General features: G+C 44.8%; 1 protein-coding gene across 1 annotated transcript in view; it reads right to left on the bottom strand.

Moving 5' to 3' along the window:
- WWC1 (WW and C2 domain containing 1) overlaps positions 1-25,157 on the bottom strand; it is a 151,037-nt gene that overhangs the window by 53,363 nt on the left and 72,517 nt on the right. The window contains exons 2-5 of the mRNA XM_007447821.1: positions 21,706-21,815; positions 11,517-11,720; positions 2,663-2,739; positions 1,082-1,161 (exon numbers count right to left, since the gene is read on the bottom strand). Of these exons, the coding sequence (XP_007447883.1) occupies positions 1,082-1,161; positions 2,663-2,739; positions 11,517-11,720; positions 21,706-21,815 (471 nt within the window). The remainder of the gene's footprint in view (positions 1-1,081; positions 1,162-2,662; positions 2,740-11,516; positions 11,721-21,705; positions 21,816-25,157) is intronic.

The raw sequence follows: 25,157 nt of genomic DNA, 5'->3' as shown, positions 1-25,157 counted from the left end.
CAAAAAAAAAAAAAAAAAAAAAAAAAAAAAAAAAAAAAAAAAGGTACAGTCAGGGAGAGTGAAACAGCAAGTGTCTACAGAAGCTGCTGTCTGTACAGAGGTGGCCTCTTTGGGAATCCAAGTGGACGTCCCTTAGAACAGAGAAAACTACTGGCTGTCCTCCTTGGAGCTTCTACGAGGGCTACCAGGCACCTCTGTAATGACCATCCCGTAAGCCCATCAGATGTACTGAACATGACTCAATGCACAAGTCTCGGTGATCCCCCTGGTTAACAATGACAATAAGCTAACTCTTAGGGGCACTGACTATGTGCCCCGTTATCCCCATCTATACAATGGAGTCAGCTAAAAGAGCACTGCTTATAGAGTTGTGATGAGGTCACCCGTGCAGAAACACTGAAAGTCCTCCCTGGCACAGAGTATCTGCTCAACAAATCTTAGCTAGTATAATCATGAGAGTGACAATGAAGACATCTTCTCTAAGGAAACAACAGAGCTGTATCTTGCTTGGCTGCAAGTCAGCTTCTAAAAGTGAAAATTACATTTGGTCAAAGTTCTGGAAACCCCTGCAGTCACCCATAAAGCACAGCATGCACGGCATGGTGCCCACTCTCCTAAATAATTCTTTTGTTGCGGAAGAGATCCTTGTTCCTTCTGGGGAGCTCACCAGCTGAAGTCGTTGCTCACTTTTAGGGGCCAAGGAAAGAGGCGGTTTTGTTTGTGTGCATATCAGACTCTCCCGGATCTACTGGAGGGGATGAGACTGGTGCACAGAAATGCCCAACGATGCTTGTTTCTATGACCGGCTGGCAAAACTCAGCTGAATGGAACAGACTTCAACGGCTTCGGGAATTCAGAGGACGACGACAACCAGGTGGTCTGAAATGATTCCCCTTTTCTCTTTCCAAACCTCAATGTTGGGTGACAGTAAATGGCAGTGGAATAGAACTGGAACCGAATGATTAGAGACCCCCATTTCGAGGAGGATGGAGAGAGACTGAAGGAGAGGGGGACAGAGAGGACAGGAGGGGAGCACGGCTTGGGGGCAATCCCCATGCCCCACACTGCAGGGTGGACTTACTTCTTCAGTGTCTGAAAGCCACGCTCTTTGAACTGTAGCTCCTGTTGGAGGTGAGCCATCTCTCTCTTCAGCTTGTTAACCTGGATGGCAGAAGACCACACACGGGGCTGGGTCAGAGGTTGGTATCAATCCAGAGTCCCCCACTGCCCCTGCATAATGACTCAGGTCAACATCCCTTGGGCCCCCCCTCACTGATGTTGCCTGGGTCTCAGCAGCTGCGCGTTCGGTTGGCATCCCAGTCCAGCTGTCCTACAGGTCATTCCTAGCTGCCCTTGCGCCAGAGAAACAGGAAGCGGACAGGAGCTGGCTAACCTCTCTCATGCCACCTCACCTCTGTGAGCCTCCCCTTCCTATTCTGACAGATGAGGAGAATAGCAATTTCCTGGGTCGTGCATTACTTAAAGCAGGCACTGGATATGCTAGTGCATGGAGGTAAGAGGCAACGTAGTAACTTTACAGGCAAGACATGGCCAGGGAGCCAGCTTCAGCCTGCAGGATTGCTTTGTTTGGCTTGCAGTGCTATTAAATTTTTAAAAATTAGTTTCTAATGATTAAATATTGAGATGTTTCATATACTTGGCCTAGATATACAGTTCTTTTCTAAAAATACTGGAAGATCTGCCAATGCGGAGCCTACATTCCAGCATGGCCATAAGAGCGTAGGGCTGAAATTCCACTACCCCTTTAGACAGGGCCCACCCCCTAGGCTACACAGTCTCCACTACTCCCTACTGCCTCACTGCCAGCCCCCGCCCCCTTTCATGTGTTCTTGCAGGCATCTGAATTTGTAGAACCTATGTGAAGGTGCACTAAACCAGAGTTTACAACACTGACTTCACCTTGAGCAAGTCATTTAACTGCTGATCCTCCGTTTCCACATCAGTAAAGGGGGAATAAAAATATCTCTCCCCCTAAGGTAATCAGGAAGTAATCAAATACAGTACTGCAGAATAAGCAGTGGTTAGCAAGACAGCATCTTTTTTTTTTTTTAAGATCTTTTTGATGTGGACCATTTTTAAAGTCTTCATTGAATTTGTTACATGATTGCTTCTGTTTTATGTTTTCGGTTTCTCAGCCGCTAGGCATGTGGGATCTTAGCTCCCCGCCTAGGGATCAAACCCCGGCCACCTGCATTGGAAGGCGAAGTCGTAACCCCTGGGCTGCCAGGGAAGTCCCAGCAAAATAGCTCCTTACACTAAAAACTTTAAAGTAAGCCTTGAGTCCCTGTGACCTTGGGCAAGTTACTCAGTCCCCCCCTAAGCCACTGTCGGCTCATCTTCAAAATGCAGATATTGACAGCGGCTACATCGTGGGCCTGTCTCAAGGGCACGAGGTAGAACTCGTGAAGCATTTAGGGCTACTCCTGGCATAGAGTGAGTGCTTGAGAAAGGGTGGCTGCTATTACCATTACTATTTCAGAAACGACGGCTACTACTGCTACTATTGTCATTATTTAGAATCTTGTTAGTCAGCACTGGCTGCCACTGCCTGGTTGAAGCTCTCCTCTGGTCTTGTGGGTGGGCTAGTAGCCTAAGGCTGCCTCAGTGACCCCCATCAATAGTATAAGCAAAGAGGACCTACCCGGGATTTTGCTGTGGCAATTTCAGCCTTCAGGATCTCAGGGTCATACTTAGAGCTGGATGACGAACCAGAGACCACTGCAAGGAAAAAGAAAAAAAAAAAAAATTTCTATAGAAGAAACACATTTTGGTCAAGTTGGCTTATTTAGCCATCTAGGTAAACGCAGAAAGGAATGACTATTAGTGAGCGACCTGAATGTCCAACAAAGGGGAATTTGTTAAATAAATATGGTACACATATAAAACGGGGACTATATAACTTAAGTGATTTAAAATGATGGTGCTGAAGGATACTGAACATTTGGGAAATGTCTAAAACTTACTGTTATATAAAAACAATAATTTACAAAAAACCACAAAGAAGGAATAAGTTAAATTTGTAAAATATACACAGTTAACAAATACACACGCACACACACACACATCTGGAAAAAGACCAGAGAGAAATATAGCAAAAAGATAATACTGCTATCTAGAGAGATTTGAATGATGAATAACATTCATTTTCGTCTTTGTATTTTTCTGTCTTTGCTACATTTTCTAACACAAACATACAATTTTTAATCAGAAGAAATTACTAAAAATATTTATTGCACTTTACAATATTAATGTACATTTGAAAAGGAAAATAAATTACCTGTAATGCTAAGGTAAAAAATAAATTACCTTCTCTCCAAGTTACCTTCCAACGTTTATCTACAGTTCTATCATGTACAGTCATACCTCAGAGATACTATGGGTTTGGTTCCAGACCACCATAATAAAGCAATTATCGCAATAAAGTGATTATTGCAATAAAGCGAGTCACACGAATTTTTTTGTTTCCCAGTGCCTAACAGATCTATATTTACACTATACTGCAGTCTATTAAGTGTGCAATAGCATTATGCCTAAAAAAAAGTACATATCTTAATTAAAAAATACTTTATTGCTAAAGAATGCTAACCATCATCTGACAACGCCAGGTTGCCACAAACCTTCAGTTTGTAAAAACCACAATCTGTGAAGTGTCAATGAGGTATGCCTTTAGCTGTAATCTTACTGCGTTTTAAAAGTAGTATTTCTTTGTGTCTTGATAAAGGATTTTAAGGCTTACAAAAATGGACACAACAGAGTGATCCATTTAAAGTAAGGAAAATGAGGGCTTCCCTGGTGGCGCAGTGGTTAAGAGTCTGCCTGCCAATGCAGGGGACACGGGTTCGTGCCCTGTCCGGGAAGATCCCACATGCCGCGGAGCGGCTGGGCTCGTGAGCCATGGCCGCTGAGCCTGCGTGTCCGGAGCCTGTGCTCCGCAACGGGAGAGGCCACAGCAGTGAGAGGCCCGCGTACCGCAAAAAAAATAATAATAATAAAAATAAAGTCAGGAAAATGAGACAAGGGACAATGAAAGTGAGGAAGCCAGTGGCATGAGATTAGGGCTCACTGCATACCATGAGGTCCCACTTCCTGACCCGCGGCCACAGACCTGGCTCTGAGCTTTCTACCTGCTGACGTGAAGAGGAAAATTGGCCCCATGTAAGCGTCACTGTGTCTTTAAGGTAAACACAGCCCCACTCTTCAGGAAAGGGACAGTCATTCTTGGGAGACAGGCCAGAGAAGCGTTTCTCCCAAGTTCTTAATCCCATAGTCTGAGCAATTTCATCACCTCCCCTTTCCACTTAACGTCACCTGCTGGGACCTGGATTTTTCTGAGGCTAGAGAGGCTTATTTGGAGATTGCTAGCAATTTTCAGTGTCTGGAGGTAGAAGGGACAGTCATGAAGGGGACGCTGCTCTGCTCTTTGGACTTGGTTAAAATACCTGAGTGGACCTTTTGATTATGCATAAGGAAAGTTAAAGTTAAAATGGAACACTGGGAAGTTTGGGAAACAAAACTGCCCTGCATAGTAACTGACAAGTCATTCTGCACCATGGATAGCATCATGTCTCTGCTGAGTTTGCAGTGATGGTGGTGATGAAGAGAGTGAGGATGAGGATGGAAGCTAGGCTTTACCAGAAGAGATGAGTGGCCGGAACACCCGAACAGGGAGGACCTCGCAGACCTCGTCGTGAGCATGGAGCAGGGACTCCAGACACATGTTTTGTTTCCAATTTGAAGCTTTCATTTTCTGCACTCTGGTCTTTGCTGGACTTGGGGATCTCAGGGGAGGGACCTAGCTGGATACATAGCTGGAGGCACTGACTTAAGCAAATTCCCCAGATAGGCAATTTTGGAAAAATTTTAAGGTAATTGACAATCGCTACCCACCGATCCGTAGTGGAAACATGGTAAAAAAGACAAGAAGAGTCATCAGTGAGGAAACAAGATGGGGATACAGCTAAAAAGGGGGGTGCCCGTTCCGTGGGCACCCCGTCCTGCTAACCACCCTGCTCATCAGTGCTGCTGGATGGGTGGTCTACACTAGGGGGAAGTGTTGAGGGGAGTTGTTAGCAGCCTGGGAGAGCCTGTGAAGCATGGCAAGTCCTGACCCTAACAAGGAGAGGGTCGCTGTGGGGATCAGTGCTGCCAGGGCTGATTGTGGAACGTGAGTGTGTCCCATGGGCACACTTCTTAGAAAACTTCCAGGGAAGGGAACCCAAAAAAGAACAGGCTCTGCCAACTGGGCCACCAGGGGCTGGAATTATTACCCTCTGGAGAATCACTGTGGAATGCACTGTTTATACGCAAAGCTGCTGAAGTGGGATGTGGCCTGTTACTATTATTATTATTTTTTTTTTTGCGGTACGTGGGCCTCTCACTGCTGTGGCCTCTCCCGTTGCGGAGCACAGGCTCCGGACGCGCAGGCTCAGCGGCCATGGCTCACGAGCCCAGCCGCTCCGCGGCATGTGGGATCTTCCCGGACCGGGGCACGAACCCGTGTCCCCTGCATTGGCAGGCGGACTCTCAACCACTGCGCCACCAGGGAAGCCCATGGCCTGTTATTTTTTAAATAAACTGTTTGTTGAAGTGAAAAATACATGCGAGAATGGAAAAGTACACAAATCATGCGTGCGGCTTGATGAATTTTCACACAAGAAACACACTCAAGTGACCAGCACCCCAATCAAGAAACAGGTCATCAGCTTCCTTTCTGTGTCCATGTCCCCTCACTAACCCACAACAAAATAATTTTATATTCAAACAGGTATGCCTTCAAGGTGACACCTTTTTATAAGGTTTAATTTTTAGTTTTTATTCAAGTTACATATGAACAGTTTAACAGTATATATAAAATACTATACATTTTATACACCCAAGATTTGCTATAAAAAAAAAAAGAGCATTCCCCAATCCGCTTATGTCACTCATGAAAAAGGAACTGTTTCAACGGGTTCAGCCAGTTTCTTGGGTGTCCACCCGTGTGAGTCTGATAATACGCATGTTTCGCTGTTTCTTGATTTTTTTTCAGTCTTAGGCATGATTTATTCACTTCCCTCTCTGGAGGATGGAGTGTTAGCTTCACTCCCTTTCTCGGCCCCTACCCCACACAGGACACCCCTCCCAGCTTCTCATCAGATAACTCTGGCGAGAGCAACCTTCAGTGTTTGCATTACTTTTACCACTGCAGACACTATTCAGGGCCGAGGCGTATAGCCAACTTTGCCGTCTTCATTCCAGCACATTTCTGGGGTTGTTTTCCCTAGAGTTAATAATTATCATTTTTATGCGTGCCTACTTTCCACAAATTTAACACTGACTCAACTTCACACTTGGCCAGTTACCTGAATCTCCTCTCACAGAGTTCCTCTCGTGGGCTCTGTCTCGTAAAGACATGTGCCAGCTTCAGTGCACTCTCTCTGCACGGCTGGCATCCTGAGACCCCCCCACCCCCCTCCTTGCCTCCTTCTCTCCTCCTCCCTAAATACGTTTCCCCCTCTGTGACTAGCCCCTCATTTTGGCAGAATATCACTTCCAGGAGCTTCCTGAGAAAGGACCCATGAAGGAAATAAGCTTTTGGAAAACTTGCATGTCTAAGAAGATCGTTACTCTAAGCCGGCCCTTGATTAAAGGTCGTCTTGCTGGATATAGACTTCTCGGTCGGAAATGATTTTCCTTAAAAGTGTGAACGCATTGCTCCATTGTCTTTTAGGTTTCTAGTGTTACTGTCGAGAAGCCTGGAGCTATTCTGAGTCCTGATCATTTTTGTGTGACCTGGTTTTCCTCTCTGAAAGCTTTTAGGATCTTGAACCGTTCCCAGTGTTTGAAGTTGCACAATGGTATGTCTTTGGTGCGAGTTAACTTTTATCCATTGTGTTGGGTGCTCACTGAGCCCTTTCAATCCAAAAACTCTCCTCTGTCAGTTCTGGGAAAATTTTCTGCCTTATGTCACTGATGCTTCTTCCCCTCTGTTTCTTCTGCTCTATCTGGAGCTTTTATTACTCAGATAGAGTTCTTGGCCTGATGGTCTTTTTTTCCATCTCATTTTATTTTTGTTCTGCTTTTTAGAAAACTTTCTGTTTTACCTTCCAGGCTTCCTGTGGATTTTTCATTTCTACTCTCATAGTTTAATTTCCTAAGGCTCTTTTGTGTTCTCTGAAGACTCCTTTTTCTTCCTTAGTAAAATGTAGCATCCTGTTTTAGTTTCACGGTTGTGTAGCTTCTCTCGATGTTTTCTTCTCCACGCATATTCCCCGTTTCCTACGAGGGCTCCCTATCACCATGTGTTTGTTTTAATCTCTATTGTTCATGTTAGAGGCTTTCCATGGATGTCTGGAATCTCAGCTGTCTGCTCACACTTAAGACTGGGGGCCCAAAAAGCTGGCTGCAGTGGAGCTTGTCGATGATGGGTTACATGATTGACTGTGCGTTATTTGGGATGTGACTTGGCTGGGCTGTTTCATCTAGGAATCCTCACTGTCAGTGTCTTTACATCTTTTCTCTTCACATCTCTTTTCTCTGAAGAGAAGAGACTCCGATTCCCCACACTCTTCTACTGTCTAGCCTGGAGGGTAATATCCTGGCACCCTTCTGGGAGTCAAGTGGTACAGGCGGGCTGGGGTCTCAATCCTCAAGTCCATGTTCACTTAATCAGCGTGTTTTCAGTATGATGCACCTCAAAAAAAGAAACCTCCAATTTTTCCCCCCGTTGGGGATGGGCAGTGGCCTGGTTGCACTGATCTGGGAAGGAGATCTGGTGGTCTGTGTCTCAGGAACAACTCTGCTCCAATCTTCTTTCAGGCCCTCCTCACTTCACTTCCACGCTGAGACAGCCACTCCCTCCAATTTCCGAGGCTTTTGCACGTGCTCCAGGTAGACTAGAGGCCTGTTTTTTCCCTATCAGCCCATTTTCTCTTTTCTCCAGTCTATCAGACAGGCTGCCACCTGACCTTCTGCTTTCCAGCCTCCAAATTTTACTGCTGTTCTTTTCTCTCCAAGTCTCCCTGTCCTTGTACATGTATGCCATAAAAATCTCTTCTCTGATATTTTCTTAGTTTCAGGAATGAGTGAAAGCACGTGGGTGGTTCAACTGGCATTTTTAGCTGCAAGGCTCCCAGTGACTGATTTTTCAAATGGGAAACCAAGGCCCGGAGGAGGAAGGAGCATGGTGAGGTCCCAAAGAACCCAGCTCTCCCAAGTTCTCATCTTTCAGAGGATGGAGGGACCCCAGTATAGCCCCCAAACCTTAGAATTTGACTGGCTGACTTGGATTAAATGAAGAGAACTGGTTTTGAGGTCAGACACTCCTGGGTATAAAAGCTATTCCTGCCACTTTTTACCAGTGTGACCTTGGGGAAGATACTTTCCCTCTCTGGGCCTCAGTTTTATTTGTAAAATGGGAACAACAATACCTTGCAAGGTTGTGCGTGCGTGCGTGCGTGCGTGTGTGTGTGGAGCAAGGTTACTTTAAACATAAGTAGAGTGCCAGCATATTGCCCTCCAGAAATTTAATAGGTGTACATTAAATGTGAGTTCTCTTCTCCTTCCCCATGGAGCTAGAGATTGCGCCAGAGATGACAACAAAGCCTCCATCCCCAGGGCAGGGCCCCACCTGCAGCCAAAGCCCTACAGAAGCCAAGGCAAGGTGGCAAAACTCTCACAAGCCCCAGCAGATCATTTGAGTTACAGGGAGGCATGTTACCTCACCGGTCTATCAACATGCTGGAGAGCTTGACTTGGAAGGCAAACCTGGCTTATAAAATCCAAAGAAAGTCATGAGGAGCCTTGGGTCATGCCTATTTCACTGGGATGCTTGGACTGGGCCCTCCCTCACTGGTTTGCATCTTAGAACTAGTGATCCGAGATGACTCCTTCTTTAACAATCAAAATGACGGTGTCTTGGGACTTCCCTGGTGGTCCAGTGGTTAAGACTCTGAGCTTCCAATGTGGGAGGCACAGGTTCGATCCCTGGTTGGGGAACTAAGATCCCACATGGCACGTGGCGAGGCCAAAAAAAAAAAAAAAAGAAAGAAAAAGAAAAACCAAAACGATGGTGTTTTTGAACCTGATGGAGCATTTAGTAGCGTCCAAAGTCATATGATAGGACTGTATCAATTCCTACCACGAATCATGTATTTATTCTTATTGGTTCCAGGGATCAGTTAAAAATCTTTGTCATTTCAAATGCCAATGAATTAATAATATCAAATAAATATTGTTATTATCTATTGCGACTTAAGAATGTGACAAGTACTATTCCAAATACTTTGTATTTAACTAAATTAAGCCCCATAACACCTCAATGTGATACTATTATTATGTCAATTTTATAGATGAAGAATTTGAGGCACAGAGAAGCTGCGTCACTTGTGCAAAGTTACACGGCTAGCTAGGAAGTTACATATCCTGGATTTGAACCCCAGCAGTCCAGCTCCAGAGTCGACATTCTCTAAATGTATTTCCTGTCAAGAGAATATTTATTGAGCCATTAATATGTCCTAAGGGAATTGCACTAAGTGGTTTATCTAGACCAGTGGTTTTCAGCTGGGGGCAATTTTGCCCCCCTAGGGCAGTGTCTGGAGACGTTTTTGGTGATCACAACTCTGGGTGGAGAATGTTACAGGCATCTAGTGGGTAGAGAGACCAGGAATGCTATTAAACATCCCACAACACCCAGGACAGCCCCCACTAGGAATGCTTCATTCCTGCCACTTGACTCTTTTTTCCCCACCTTACCGTTATACTTTGGAAACTTTCTATCTACAGGAAGTTTGAAAGCATAATGTAATGAATACTGATGGATCCTTCACCTAGATCCACCAACGTTTAACATTTCCCCACATATGTTCTGTCTATCCCTCCCTCCACTCCAGTTCTTTCTCTCAGTAGGATGCCTGGTTCATAGCAAGCCCTCAGAGAATGATTACTGGAAAATGGTGGCAAAAGATGAAAACCTATCCCATATTCAAAACCATCAATGTGTCATTGATCTGCTCATTTAAGACTGACACCGTAATTTTTTCATTTTTTCCCCCTGGACTTTTTTGGAATTAAGTTGCAGACATGATGCCACACACGTGTCTTAAAAACAGGACACTCTCGGGACTTCCCTGATGGTCCAGTGGTAAAGAACCCGCCTTCCAATGCAGGGGACGTGGGTTCAATCCCTGGTCAGGGAACAAAGATCACACATGCCACAGGGCAACTAAGCCCGTGCGCCACAATTACTGAGCTCACATGCCTCAACTAGAGAGCCCGTGTGCCGCAAACTACAGAGCCCTTGCGTTCTGGAGCCCGCGCGCCACAACTAGAGAGAGAAAACCCGCACACCACTGCTAGAGAGAAGTTCGTGCACCATGATGAAAGATTCCGCATGCCTCAACAAAGATCCCACATGCTGACACAGCCAAAAAAATAAAAAATAAGATAAAATATTATTTAAAAAATTTAAAATTTCTAAAAGTGTAAAAAAAAAAAAAAAGTGGTAAATTACCAAAAAAAGAACCCTCAACACATCCGAAAAGGTCAATGGGCTCCTTGAAAGCCACTGATCTGGCATATTTCCCTATGCTGGGAATGAGGACTGGGGACCCTGGCATATGCCTCTTCCCCTCCTGCAGAAACCAGGGAGACAGGAAATTTCCTTCACTCAGAAATACTGACAGCAGCGTATAAGCAGATGTACTGTGATACGTGTTATGAACAAAATAAACAGAGAGCCATTACAGAGGCTAATGCTGGGGAAGGGAGTCTGTGGATGGGGATGTCAGAAGCAAACCTCTCAGAGGACATGACCTGAAGGAAGAGACTGGAAGGGTGAGAAGGAGCCAGCTGTGCAAACAGACCAATAGAAAAGCTTCCTAGGCAGGGGAGCAGCAATTACAAAAGCCCCAAGATGGAAAGGTTCGGGGCAGGCGAAGGGAGCACGATGTACGTACTCAGCGCATCTGGAGCCTTAGTGAATGAAAGCCTGCGATGAGGTGAGAGTGGCCAGCAGGGGCCTGATCACATGTGACTGTGTGGGCTATGGAAAGAGCAATGGGACAAAATACACGTAACATAAAACTTACCGCTTTAACCATTTTAAAATACACAGCTCAGGGGCATTAAAGACATTCATACTGTTGTGCAGCCATCACCACCATCCATCTCCAGAACTTTTTCATCTTCCCAAACTGAAACTATCCTTTAACCAAGAACTCCCCACTGCCCCCAGCCACTGAAGGGCTTTCAATAAGAAGACAAGTAATAAGTCTGGCATTTTGAGATGACAAATGAATGAACGGAAATGGAATGAAAATGGTAGATGAATCACTGCAAAGCACAAGTAGGACCTGGAAAACAGTAGAGATGGTGGTGGTTTGGACAAGGAGTGGAGACGAAAGAAAACAGGTAGATCTGAGAAACACTGAGAGGCAACAGAGGCAAGACTCAGTGTGGCCATTCCCTCCTCCCTGTAGTTGTGTTTTAGTGTGTCCTGGGGCAGGGGAGGTACTCACAGCTGACCTGGGAGCCCAGCTTGTGCTCCCAGACGGCATGAAGCTGTTGATACTCCTGCTGCGCGAGCTCCAAGCGCTGCTGCTTCACCTGGTAGATCTCCTTTTGTGCACTCAGGGCCTCCTGGGCCACCACCAGGTAATCCTTCAGCATGTGCTCCTGCTCCCGCCGCCATTGTACCCGGGGATCCTCAATCTGAGTGGTTTCTAGAACAGACCCCAGAGACCCTAGGTTAGCACCTCACAAATGTCTGTTGAGTTGGTGGCCTGTAGAATCTACTACCAGAAAACAAAAAGCATAATAAGTAGAAAATCACAATAAATGTGAATGGGTTAAACTTACGTATTAAACAACAGAGACTCTTCCTGTGGATTAAGCAAACAAATACACACACACACAAACCAGGATCAATTTACAAACCTGAAGTCAGTCTGTCTGGGAACAGCCAGAGGAAGGGCCAGATATGAGTTCTAATCTAGACAGAGAGGCTCAACAACATTATAGACACTTAAGGTCATTTGTTTTGGCAAAGAGTAAAGGAAAGTAAAATAACTGATATTTCAGAGGATATGAAGAAATACTGTGTTGGAACTGTAAATTAGAACAGCCTTACTAGAAGGTTATCTGACCGTGAAAATCAAGAGCCTTAAAACGTTAATACCCTTTGTCCAATAATTTCTCCTGTAGTGATTTATTATAAAAAGCAATAAATTCAGGCAAAAATGCATTTGTACAAAACCATAATAATCATCAAGCACTTATTTAATGTTTACTCTATGCCAAGCACTATTCTAATTACTTTATATCTATTTACTCCTCCAATCCTTACATTAACCCTATAGGGAAGATTCTTTTATTACCCCCATTAAACAAAAGAGAAAACTGAGACATAAAGAGGTTAAGTGACTTGCTCAAGGTCACACAGGAAACAACTGCTCAAATAAGTATGCTATATTTACATAATACACTAAAACAGCCATTAAAAATAATGTCTTCGAAAAAAAATTTTTAAAAAAACAGAAAGGTGCTTATGATATAAAAGTGAGTAGAAGCACTGGGTGCAAAACTGCATAAATAATTTTGTATTTATCAAAATACATATATACATTCTCAAAAAGATTAGGAGGAAACTTAACAAATTATCAACAGCAGATATGTCTTGATGGTAGGATGCCTTTTCTTCATTCTTTATTTTTTTAAATTATGTGTACAATAAATATGTACAGTGATAACTTGGAAAAAAGTCAGAAGACAAAAAAATTTTTTAAAAAGGGTAGCTGGCGGCTGAGCAGATGTCAAAGAGGTCAAAACCATGTCCAAGAATCAATGCCCGTTGACTGTCAACTCCTCAGTCATCTCCCAGTTGGTGGGTGGGGTAAGGGGCGACTAACACACCAGAAATTGTATAATCACAGCCATATGGTGAATCCAGCCTGTAGAGAGGTTTTGCTTAGCCCAAAGAACTTTATTAATTTTGAACTGATTACTGGTATGTAAAAACAAGGAGATTTATACATTAAAATCCTGATGTCTGGTTTTTCCCGATCATTCAGAAGATCTGGCCACTGTGGGTCCACAATTTATCTGCTTCATTCCTTTAAGTCATGTGTGTGGCTCCTGAGGGCTTTGAGTTTGTACCTCCTTTTGCAGTCCCTTTAGCTCTCAATCCTCCTGAATAGGCCCCAATGGGTATTTCCAATGAAAGAAAGAGACGGGAAGAATAATCAAAGAGATAGCAGGGCCACCTTCTCATGCCTGCCAATAATCACTGTGTTACAATGGGCAGGCTGCTTGACCTCTCTGAGTCTACTTTTCTAATTATAAAAGAGGATAATGGGCCCTGCCTCACTGCTTCCCAGGAAGCTGTAGTGTACTTACACCCAGGTAAAGCAAACAAATGATGGTGAGAGTAAAGCCAAAACTATTCAATTCTTCAAGCTCTCTTCCTCCCTTTTTCTGGGAAAGAAAACAAGGTGTGAAGATGGCCGGCAGGGGCCAAAAAACTGCTTCCCACAAAGAAAGCTCTGCAACTCTTTAACCAAGTAAGACAGAGGAACGCTTGCAAGAGAAGAAAAAAAGCGGGAGGAGAGAATTTACAAAGCTGGGCTGAAAGACTGTGGGGTCCCATTTCCCATCAGCAGATGTGGCTTCCCTCAGAGTTAGGGACTCCTGGGTTCCCCTCAGGGGTCCCGCACTTCTGGCTGACACAGGCCACAGAAAAGAAAAGAAACGTGGCCAGGGTGCAGATGTTTTTTAAAGTTTGTCATATTTTTAAAAGTTTACATTTTGGGGAAAAATACTGAAAAATACAAAAAAAGAAAAATCTCACAATTCCACCATTGCAAATTCGTAAAGTAAGAAATGAGAGTTTAAATCTCTCCAATCCTACATCCTAGAGGTACCTGCCGTTAGGAGTCTCACACACTAACAGATATTGCCCTATGATTATAAACAAACCTGTTTATACATACATATCTACACACACAAATTTATTTTTAATGTACAGTGGCCCATGTCATGTATATTGGTCTGCAATTTGCTTTCATCTCCAAATGATATATCATGTTCATTTTCCCTTGTAGGTACATAAAGATTTACCTCAATTTTTAATTTATCCTTTTTTTTCATTTGTACCACTGTTTTTATTTATTCATTTTTATCTTTTACTTACCTCAATCATTTAAATGGTTGCATAGTATTCCATGGTACGGTGCTAAGATTTATTTATGATAGGGCTTTAGTGGTCTCCCAGACCACTACCAGGAAACATCCGGATTGTTTTCACTTCTTTTGCTACCACAACCAATGCTGTAGTGAGGATTCTTAAAAACATACTTCTATGAACGTGTGCTATTATTAATTCTGTAGTGTAAAAAGAGGAATTCCTTAAAAGAGGAATTACTGGGTCAGTGGGTATACACATCTTAAATTTCAACAGACACTACCAAATTATCTTCCCAAAGGTTGTACCAATTTTTATTCTCACAGACAGCCTTATGAGAGTGCCTTACGTGTGCTATTATTAATTCTGTAGTGTAAAAAGAGGAATTCCTTAAAAGAGGAATTACTGGGTCAGTGGGTATACACATCTTAAATTTCAACAGACACTACCAAATTATCTTCCCAAAGGTTGTACCAATTTTTATTCTCACAGACAGCCTTATGAGAGTGCCTTTTCCCCCAGACTCTCTGCAAAATTGCTTTAAAAAAAAAAAAAAAAAAAAAAGGTTGGTACTTCATCCAGTACACTGAGTCCAGTCAGCATATTATAATTAGCTATGGAGCTTCAAAAAACAAAAATAAAAACAAAAGCCTGAATTCTGCCCCCAGAACACTTAACATCAGAGTTTCCAAGAGTAGGGCCCAGGCATTGGCAGTTTTAAGCTTCGCCAGGTAACTGCTGTGCAGCCAATGTCCAAGAACCCCTGTTTGCATAGTAGAATCACTGGGGGAAATTTTTAAAAATCCCGATGCTCAGACCCCACCCCTGGACCAATTAAATCAGGATCTCTGGGGGTGGGAAGGAGGCAGTGGTGACCCGCAAAGCTCCCCAAATAATTTCAACATATCACCGAAGGTTAGAACTGCTAAGAGGTGACAACACGGGTGGGCTGAGCAGTCACTGAAGATGGCAGGCAAGGCTGGCAGGTGCGATGCTGGGCTCCGGATAGAATCACCTGCCAGAGGGCTAGGTGAAATGCTGGGTCCCTGACAAATGCCCTGGGGCACCCCTGGATGGATCCTCCCCATGGTGCTCTGGGTTTAATCTGAGAGTGGCGCCCTCCCTTTGGAGGCCGCGCTCCTTGGAGTATAAAAGCACGTGAGAGGCTTAATTGAAGGCTGGCTTGGCTACCATTTTGGTGACCCAGGCTTTCTTCTGTAGCACAAACCAACACGGATAGATGGATGCACAGGCAGACAAACACAACCCACAACCCCACACCAGAACACTGGTTTCAACCTGGTTGCATGTTGGAAATTACCCCAGAGATTTCCATTTAATTGGTCTGCAGTATTAAGTGGGCATCAATACATTGTTTAAATCACCTTTACTAAGGCGTAATTTAAATACAGTGAAGCGCAATCATCTAAAGTGTAGACTTGGATATGTTTTGACAAACGCATACACCATAAACTACCACTTGTTATCAATGTGTAAATGGTTCCTTTACCCTGCAGTCCTGTGTCAGTCACTTCCACCCACTTCCTCCCTCCGGTTCTGTCTTAGAACTTGATGGCAATGGAATCAAGCAGTATGTGCTCTTTGGATCTCACCTCCTTCACTTGGCATAAGGCTTTTGAGACTCATTCAGGTTGTATCAGTCGTCCATTTTTTGTTATTGTGGAATAATAGTCTACTGCATGAATACAGCATAATTCACTTTTTGATAAACTTTTGGGTTGTTGTTTGAGATTATTATGAATAAGGCTGTAATGAACATGCACGCACAAGTCTTTGCAATGTCTGCATTTTGCTTAGGTAAAAACTATCTAGGGGTGGAATTGTTGGCTTGTACGTTAATTATATGTTGAATTTTATAAGACACTAAAAAACTGTTTTCCAAAATGGTTGTTCTGATTTACATCCTCACTAGCAGTGAATTAGAGTTCCAGTTCCTCCAGATCCTCACCAACCACTGGTACTGTCAATCCTTTTCATTTTAGTCATTACAGTGGGTGTATAGTGGTACCTCACTGTAGATTTAATTCCTATTTCCCTAATGACTGATTATGTAAAGCATATTTTTATGTGTTTACTGGCCACTTGTATGTCTTCTTTAGTGAAGTGTCCATTTACATCTTTTGCTCATACTTTTTATTGGGTTGTTGGGCTTCTTACTATTAAGGTGTAAGGGTTTCTTTTTATATTCTGCTGTCAGATATATGTATTGCAAATATTTTCTCCTTATCTGTACTTGCCTTTTCAGTTTCTTAATGGTCTTTTGAAGAGCAGAAGTTTTAATTCAATGAAGCCCAATTATTACTTTTTTCTTGTATGCTTAGTGCTTTCTGTGCCTTGTCCAAAAAACCTTTGCCTACCCTAAAATCTTGCAGATTTTCTCCTTAGTCTCCTTCTCGAAGTTTTCTAGTCTTAGCTTTTTTGTGTGTGTGGTACGCGGGCCTCTCACTGTTGTGGCCTCTCCCGTTGCGGAGCACAGGCTCCGGACGCGCAGGCTCAGCAGCCATGGCTCACGGGCCCAGCCGCTCCGCGGCATGTGGGATCTTCCCGGACCAGGGCACGAACCCATGTCCCCTGCATTGGCAGGCGGACTCTCAACCACTGCGCCACCAGGGAAGCCCATAGTCTTAGCTTTTATTTTGAGGTCTGTGGTCCATTCTGAATTTATTTTTACATATGGTGTGAGGCGGGGGTAGAGGTGGAGATGTATTTTTTTTCCACGTGGATACCAGTTGTACTAACAACTCTTGAAAAGACTGTCCTTTGGGGACAGCTCCCTAGGTGGCTGTAAGGAGCTGTGCTAACTGCTGTTCAGCCTGAACTGGTCACACTCTGAGGGGTCCTCCCAAGCCCAGCCCCTTCTGCTGACGCTCCACTTCCTTAAGTCTACCCCACCAGAACAGATAACTTTACACCTGCGCAGGTTCCTAGAGGTGTCCTTGGCCAACTGTTTTTGAGTTCTTGTTTTCATTAAAGCTAAACATGGACATAGTTTAATCATTCAGCATGTCACAAACTCAGCCTCATACACCATCACCCCTCTATCCCCTTCCCCCTCATGCCCCCTCTCCCCAAAATGCAGGTGCTTCCAGTAAACGTTTAGCTGATTGGGTACAGCCGTCATTGAGACCCAGTTCTTCAGCCTCCCCCAGGCTCCAAACCTCTACCTACAAACACACTCCACACTCAGTCTCCATACAGCTCACACGTTCACCGCACTTCACACATCCCTCACCCCACCGCCTCTACCCATCACACGCCTGCTCTCTACGCGCACCACATGCGCACCCACATGACTAACACTATTGAATTCTCTAACGGCTTGAACAACAATTGTCTTAAAAACAGCTGAACATCTGCAGAACGTCCATCCTTGTTAGTATGGAAATGAATGCAAACGAAAAACAATGAAGTAACAGTTTAAACCTGTGATGAATTTATCGAAAAGTAACTAGCCCCATACTGATTGATGAAGGTATGAGAAAAACAGTACCCTTATTGCTGTGGCGATACAGATTGACACGATCTTTTAGAAATACTTATCAAACTAGGAAGAGGTACCAGAAGTCTCACAAGTGTTCATAATCTTTCACTTAGCGATCCTACATTTGGAAATACAACTCCAGGAAAGTATCATAGAAGAAAAAAGCAATATGCATAAAGATTCTTCCCCTAGTGTTATTTATTTATAACAAACAAATGGAAAGAACCCACAAGGTCAGCAATAGGGGGGTATTATGGTACACTCATTTTATGTGTTAAAATGTATCAATACATTGATTTGATACATTAAAAATGACAAATATGAAGACTAGGCAGCATCTCTCAAATATTCATGACATAGTATGAAGAGAAAACAGCAGAACACCCAACCTGATCACTGATTAAAACCATCTATCTAATCATGCTGGATGTACACGGCACTGGGAAAACTGAATATGGATAAATGAAATAATGAAAGAGGGTTATATCTTGGAAAGAGTTGTCCATATTTGCTGTTTCCAATGCCTCCCCTCCGTTGTTTTTTAGACTCACTCTAGTCAGGCTTTTGCCCCCAGTCCTTGTCCAAAGCTGCCCTCCAAGTCAGGGTCACCAGCGTCACAGGGGTTTGCTAAATCTCTCGGTCAATTCTCAGTCCTCTTCGTACTTGATCTGTCAGAAGCATTTGACAGGGTTGACACCTCTCTCCTCGGTATGCCTCCTTCACATGGCTGCCAAGACGCTCTCGCTTTCCTCCCACCTTTCCGATCACTCCCCAGAATCATGACTTGGTTTTCCTCTTTTCTGTACCTTCCTCCTGTCTGAGGACCCCATGGCTCATTCTTTGATTGTCTTCTCTCTGTCTTAACTTATTCCTTTGGTGATCTCATCCAGCTTCATGTCTTTAAATACTCTCTATATGCCAACAACTCCCATATACACATCTTCAGCCCAGATCTCTTTTCCAAACACCATATTCCTACATCAAACTGACCAGCGTCATCTTCTCTCAGGTGTGTAACAGGCATGGAAGATGCGACACATCCCAATGAACCCTTGGTCCTCCTTCCTAAACCCACTCCTCCTGCAGTTTTCTCCATCCAATAAATGGCAACTTCATCCTGCCAGCTGCTCAGGCCCAGAGAGGCTCATTTATCCCGTTCTTTCACACCCCACGTGCAATCTATCAGGAAGGCTTGTTGGCTCTATCTTGAAAGTACCTCCAGCTTCAGGCCACTTTTCACCACCTCTACCACTACGGCCTTGGTCTGGGGCACCGTCCTTTGTCACCTGGACTATTGCAATCATCTCTTACAAGTCTCCCTGCTTCTGCCCCTGTTCCACTGAGGTCTATTCTCAGCAAAGCAGCCAGAGCGACCCTTTTAAGATATAAAACAGGTCACGCCACTCATCTGCTTAAAATTTTCCAATGGCTCCCACCGTGTTGAATAAAAGCCTGAACCCTTCAGGTGGACCACTGCCCACACCCTGCTGGCCTGATACCCTTCTCCCCGCTTCCTCACAAAGTCTGCTATACGCACACCTGCGTCCTTGCCATCCCTCAAGCATGCTAAATGTGATCACGCGGTGGAGTTTTTATTCGGTCAGCTCTCCCTACTTGAAACGCTCTCCCCATCTCCTTCAAGTCTTAGCTCAAATCTCATTTTCTTGACAAGGTCTTCTTCCTGAAGACCTTTACCACTATCCCTGCCCGCCACCCACAGAGGCACCCCAGCACACCTCAGCCCCATGCTCTGCTTCCCCTTTTCCCGTAACGCTGATCATTTTCTAACATACTACATAATCTGCGTACTTATTCTGTTTATTTTCTGTTTCTCCTGCCAAAATGAAAGCTCTGTAAGGATAAGGATCATTGCCATTTTGAACTCTCACGTACCCCACGCTCCCAGAACAGTGCCTAGAACATTGTAGGAGGTCAATAAATATTTGCTGAATGAATGAACGCTGGATGGTGGATTTAATTTGTTGCTCAATTCTATTGTGTCTAGAACTCTTAAGAGAGTACTTTCAGTCAGTGGACACACAGAGGATTGGTCTGAGCCCACAGCTCTGAGTGCTTGGGCCTCGATGGTCACACACATACCGCATCTGTATCACTGGCTCCGTCTGCGGAGGTGGTACCCTCCGTCCAATGAGAGCACCTTCCAGCCAAAAGAAAACCAGTAGCCCGACAGCTGGTAAAACTACCAGAGAGAATTCTTCCTACTGTGTTTCTCACTGACTCACCTCCCAACACATACCCCCATTTCTGCCATCATCCCCTCCAGAATAAACTCTGCCACTGCATGATACCCCGTCCTTTTCTCTCTCCAACAACTCCCAGAAGCACCTAAAAAACTCACTCCCACCATCAGATTTTAAGGAGGGGGATGCACTCAGCAATTACAAACAGGAAAGGACTGATTAGGGGTCCTGTACATCAGTGTTTAACCCAGCATACCATGCAGCCCTCCAAGCATTAACCTCATTCCCCATATATACTCAATTAGGCATATTTACTTCTCATTATCCCGTATGCAACCACGAATGCTAATAAAAACCTCGGCTACCACCAACAATGCAATCAATGCCATTAGCTGTCTCTCAGAAACTCTCCTATGCTTTGGTGCCAACAACAGTCTGCTCGTTCACCCACTTGGTCGTGCATCCATGCACGTGTGCCCTTTTCTATGTAGCAAAGGTCAAGTGCACACCTACTATGTGCCTTACCAGGCAAAGGCCTGGGACTAGACAGATGAATTAGACATTGTCCTGCTCTAGAAGAGCTAGTCTCAGTAGGTTAATGGTTATACTACAGAGCGATGAGGGGCACAGCAGAGGTATGACCAGGTGCTACTGAAACCCAGAGGAGGAAGTGGATGGAGAAGCCCAACTCCACTCCCAGCACCAGTTCAAATCCCAGCTCTGCCATGTTTTGACTCTGAGTGTTGAGCAGTCGATTTCTACCTCTGAGTCCCATTTATAAGGTGGAGACAATTACCCTAGCATGCCACAGGGAAGCTGGGATGACTGAATGAGTGATGTCTCTCCAGTTCCTCTCCCAGCACACAGCACAGAGTGCACACTCAGGAAACAGGGACCACTGGGATTTGGTGCCCTAATCTCAACTTTCAGAAACATGCCTTTGCATCCCATTTTCCTCTTGCCTGAAAGGACAGAAAGGAATCCCACAGTTCAGAAGGTGGAGAGCGAGACAGAAACATCCTCTTTCCTCTGTACACGTGAACAAATGGGGCAGCGATTTTCCGAGGACAAGAATAGTCTTGGCCGAGAAGGTGCGTGATGGATGAGGCCCAAATACACATCAACTCTCCCCAGCTGGGGTACCTCGACCTGGGTTCTTCCACCTGTCAGACAACAAGCTTCTTCCTGTATCAACCTATGCCTCCATCACAGTCACAGAGACAAAGACACTAAGAATCTTCACTCTGGGTCAGGATACCTGGAGCACAGATACGATGTGAGGGTGGGCTGAACGGTATGATGGGCTAGAGGCACATACACTCAGACCACTCCATGACAGACACATATGTGTGCATGCTGGCTGCTGGGGACCTGCTTTGGGGGCAGTGGCTGCTCCAAAATGGTCTGGCAATGACAAGGACACATCTACCTTATATGAAAAAAATCTGTATGCATGGAAATCAATATATGTAAAAAAAAGCAAAAGAAGAATATATGTACATATACACATAAACACACATGACTGGGAAATTTCTGGAGTGATACACAAGAAATTGATAGCAGTGGTTGCCTCTGTAAAATCGGGGAGATGGGTTGTGAGAGGTGGAGTTTTAGATTCTATTTAAAATCCTTCTGAACTGTTATTTATATATGAGCATACATTATCTATCTATATCTACATTGACAACTCTGTCTAACTCTACGTGAAACAAAACACAATCTGGCTTCATGAGTCCCTGCTGGTAGCTCTTCCAGACTTGGGGGGCTGGGCAGGAGGCAGAGGGATAGGCAGAGGGGATGGGGAGGGAGGACGGCCAGGAACTTACTGGTGTTGTGGTCTATGAAGTAATCTCCAACCTGTGGGTCGTACGCCTCTTCCCATCCCAGCGGCAACTCATCACTAATGCAGTCAGCAAAGGTGAGCGGTTTGGTGTACCTGGCAAGGGAGAGGAGAAACAGACTCCATCAGCCTACGGTCCCCAAGACCCCGCAACACGTAGGTGCTCTCAACCTCCCTGCTCCTCTGCGCTGGCCCACCAGATCCAGAAGCTTTGCACTGTGACACCAGCTCTGCTGTCCCCGGGGAAGATGAACGCATAACTGGAGCAGTGGGATGGGAGCACCTGGGAGGGAGGCGGGGAATGTGCTCGGCTCCCAACTTTGCCACAAACTGGGCGGTGATTTGAGCAAGTCACCTGCTTTCTCTGGGCCTCTGTTCCTGCACCTCTAAGTGAGGGGGGGGGGGTCACAGGAAAGGGCTCGAGGGTCAAGTCTTACTTCCGGACTCGAACTCCAGCCCTTTCTGGCTGCTCCTCCTGCAGTTCACTTGTCCACCACAGCCCCAGCCATCCCCCCGGCTCTAGCCCATGCCTGTCCTACCTACTTCCCCTCTAGAAAGCTAGCTTACTGCAGCATCTAGAATAGCAGATGTTCCCTCCTTGTGAGTTTGGCCGTATTTCTTTGCTTCCTGGGCTGATTCCCAAATGCCTGTACCCACTGCTGTCCTTCCCCGCAAGATCCAGGCCAAACTGATCTTTTAGCGATAACCACCCTCTAAGTCACCATATTCTGGGGAGTGAGGTGGTGGTAATCACCCAGTCTTGGTGGCTAAGTCTGATGGACAGACAGACAAATCACCCAACTAAACACACAAAGGTTTTTCAAGGCTGGAAAACACCATAAACCCTTGGTCAAGCACTTGAGCCAGCGTGCAGGGAGCCGGGAATCGAGGTACACAAAAGTCAGCCTGAGTGACTCTATTACTGAGGACAGATAAATCTGGGAGCGAACATGAATGCCTGAGCCAACCACAGTCAGACCTTTGTTTCTGACTCATTCCTCTCCCTGGGCTCAGCCCTGAGAAGCCCCACCTGCCAGCCTGGCTGGGGAGACGGGAATCTTGTTAGTTACACTTTGCAACCTAGAAAATCAAGAAGGTAAAGATACATCTCCTCTCCACAGCTCCCTGAATCCCTGTGTGGATCATTACCTTTCAAAATTCTTCCCTGGGGATGAATTAAATGATTTCATCAATGGTGCATCTAAGCAACAGAATCCCCATGATCGGTGCTCAATAAATATTTGTGGAATGGGTGAATACAGTAATGAATACCTAAGAACAAAAAATAATGGTGTGTTCTATATTTTGCCAACATGGAAGGATGCTCTTAACATACTATGAGGAAAAGCAACATTGTTGAACAAGATATATACAATGGAATATACTCAGCTGTAAAAAGAAACGAAATTGAGTTATTTGTAGTGAGGTGGATGGACCTAGAGCCTGTCATACAGAGTGAAGTTAAGTCAGAAAAAGAAAAACAAATACCATATGCTAACGCATATATATGGAATCAAAAAAAAAAAAAAAAAAAGGTACTGATGAACCTAGTTGCAGGGCAGGAATAAAGAGGTAGACATAGAGAATGGACTTGAGGACATGGGGTGGGAGGGCAAAGCCAGGGCTAAGTGAGAGTAGCATCGACATACATACATTACCGAATGTAAAATAGATAGCTGGTGGCAATCAGCCGCATAGCACAGGGAGATCAGCTTGGTGCTCTGTGACCACCTAGAGGGGTGGGATAGGGAGGGTGGGAGGGAGGCTCAAGAGGGAGGGGATATGGGGACATGTGTATGCGTATGGCTGATTCTCTTTGTTGCGCAACAGAAACTAACACAGTATTGTGAAGCAATCATACTCCAATAAAGATCTATTAAGAAAAAAAAGCTACAGGATACTGTTACAGTATATGACATTTTGCCTAAAATGTGTACATGTTTATAGAAGAGGAACTGGAAAGATATACATTAAAATGCTATCTTGGTATAGGGATTTTAACATAATTTAACTTTTTCCTTTCTAATCATTTTTTTAACTAGTTTCTCTGTGATATTCCTAAATCAGTTGCAATTAAAACATTTAATAATGGCTAAATCTAGGCCTAGAAAACAAGTTACGTACATATCATGTTCCTTTCTCTGGGCCACAGGCACTCTTCCTCCATTTTACCACTGAGAAAACACACCCAACGCCACAGAGTTGGCAAACACCAGAAGTATAACCTGAAGCCCCACTGCCTGACTACAGAACCTGAGCTTTGCTAATAAAAACTGACAAGACCAAGGGAGTCTCACAACAATCTGGAACACAAAGGAAGCTATGCCCGAGATACAGATGATGAAGCTGGGCAGGGGGGATATCTGAAGCAGGCAGAAGGTACCCAAGCTGCGTCCTATTTGCAACTTCAGTATTCTACATCTTGGTGCAAAGCTACTCAATACACTTGGATAATGCACGACTGCTTCATGAAAAGACAACTGTTTCACAGTTACCACGACAAGGGATTCACTGAGCTCTGTGTGTGAGGATGGGGACTGAGGGAGGAGCGGCAGGTCTAAAACACCCAAAATGCATCTCTTTTCCAGAAAACCATTAACTCCACTGATTGTTCCAGCCTTGGACATCAGGAAGCCAGACCTGAAGTAAACGTTAAGTACAAGTATCAGTAATGTACCCGACATTGGATATCCTACCAGGGCTGAGATGCTGGTTCCTGCCTGAGGTGAACACAGACATCGTGCCCCACAGGGATAAAGAAGAGGGAATCCAGAGGACCCAATGTGAGACGGAGGGGGGGCAAGAGGAGAAAGGAAGGCTTTGGGTTTGATATTCAGGCTTCCCTTCAAAGCGATCATGGAAAAAAAACCCAGAGGGCTGATATCCAGACTCCCAGAGCTCTTCCATGGGAAAGAGAAAAGCTTCTATTGGAAGACTATGCAACTTACAAGAAATCTGGACAGCGAGATTCTCTCTGGAACAAATGCCAAGAGGGAGATGAATTATTCAGTGTGCAGAGACGTGTCATTCAGAGAATAAGGATGAAGAGAAGCGTTTTTAGCTGCACAAGGATTTAAACACACACACACACACACACACACACACACACACACACACACGTGCACACACTCCTCTTCCCAGAGAGAGGAACTGTCCGTTTAAACCAGTCTCCCCTGGGAAACTGTGGGTGCTTCTCTGGCCTGCAGTGCCTCCCCTTGGGCAAGTGCCAAGAATGTGAGCTGGGAAGAGATGTCTGCTTTCAGATGTGGCCAGGACTTGGGGGCCTGCCTGCAACTCCCAGCCCCCAGCCCCTGTTGAAGCGATTTGCCCCAATCCAGCCCGGTACAGTCCCTTCCTCCAGCCTCCAGGTCCTGGGCTGCTGAAAACCCAGATCGTGAAATCAAATGACCCAAATGCCGGAGGGGTGAGAGGGAAAGA

Source organism: Lipotes vexillifer, unplaced genomic scaffold (assembly GCF_000442215.2).
Source record: "Lipotes vexillifer unplaced genomic scaffold, Lipotes_vexillifer_v1.1 scaffold370, whole genome shotgun sequence".
Lineage (NCBI taxonomy): Eukaryota > Metazoa > Chordata > Mammalia > Artiodactyla > Lipotidae > Lipotes > Lipotes vexillifer.
The sequence above is the reverse complement of the archived record's forward strand: the minus strand, read 5'-3'. Positions and strand labels throughout refer to the sequence as shown.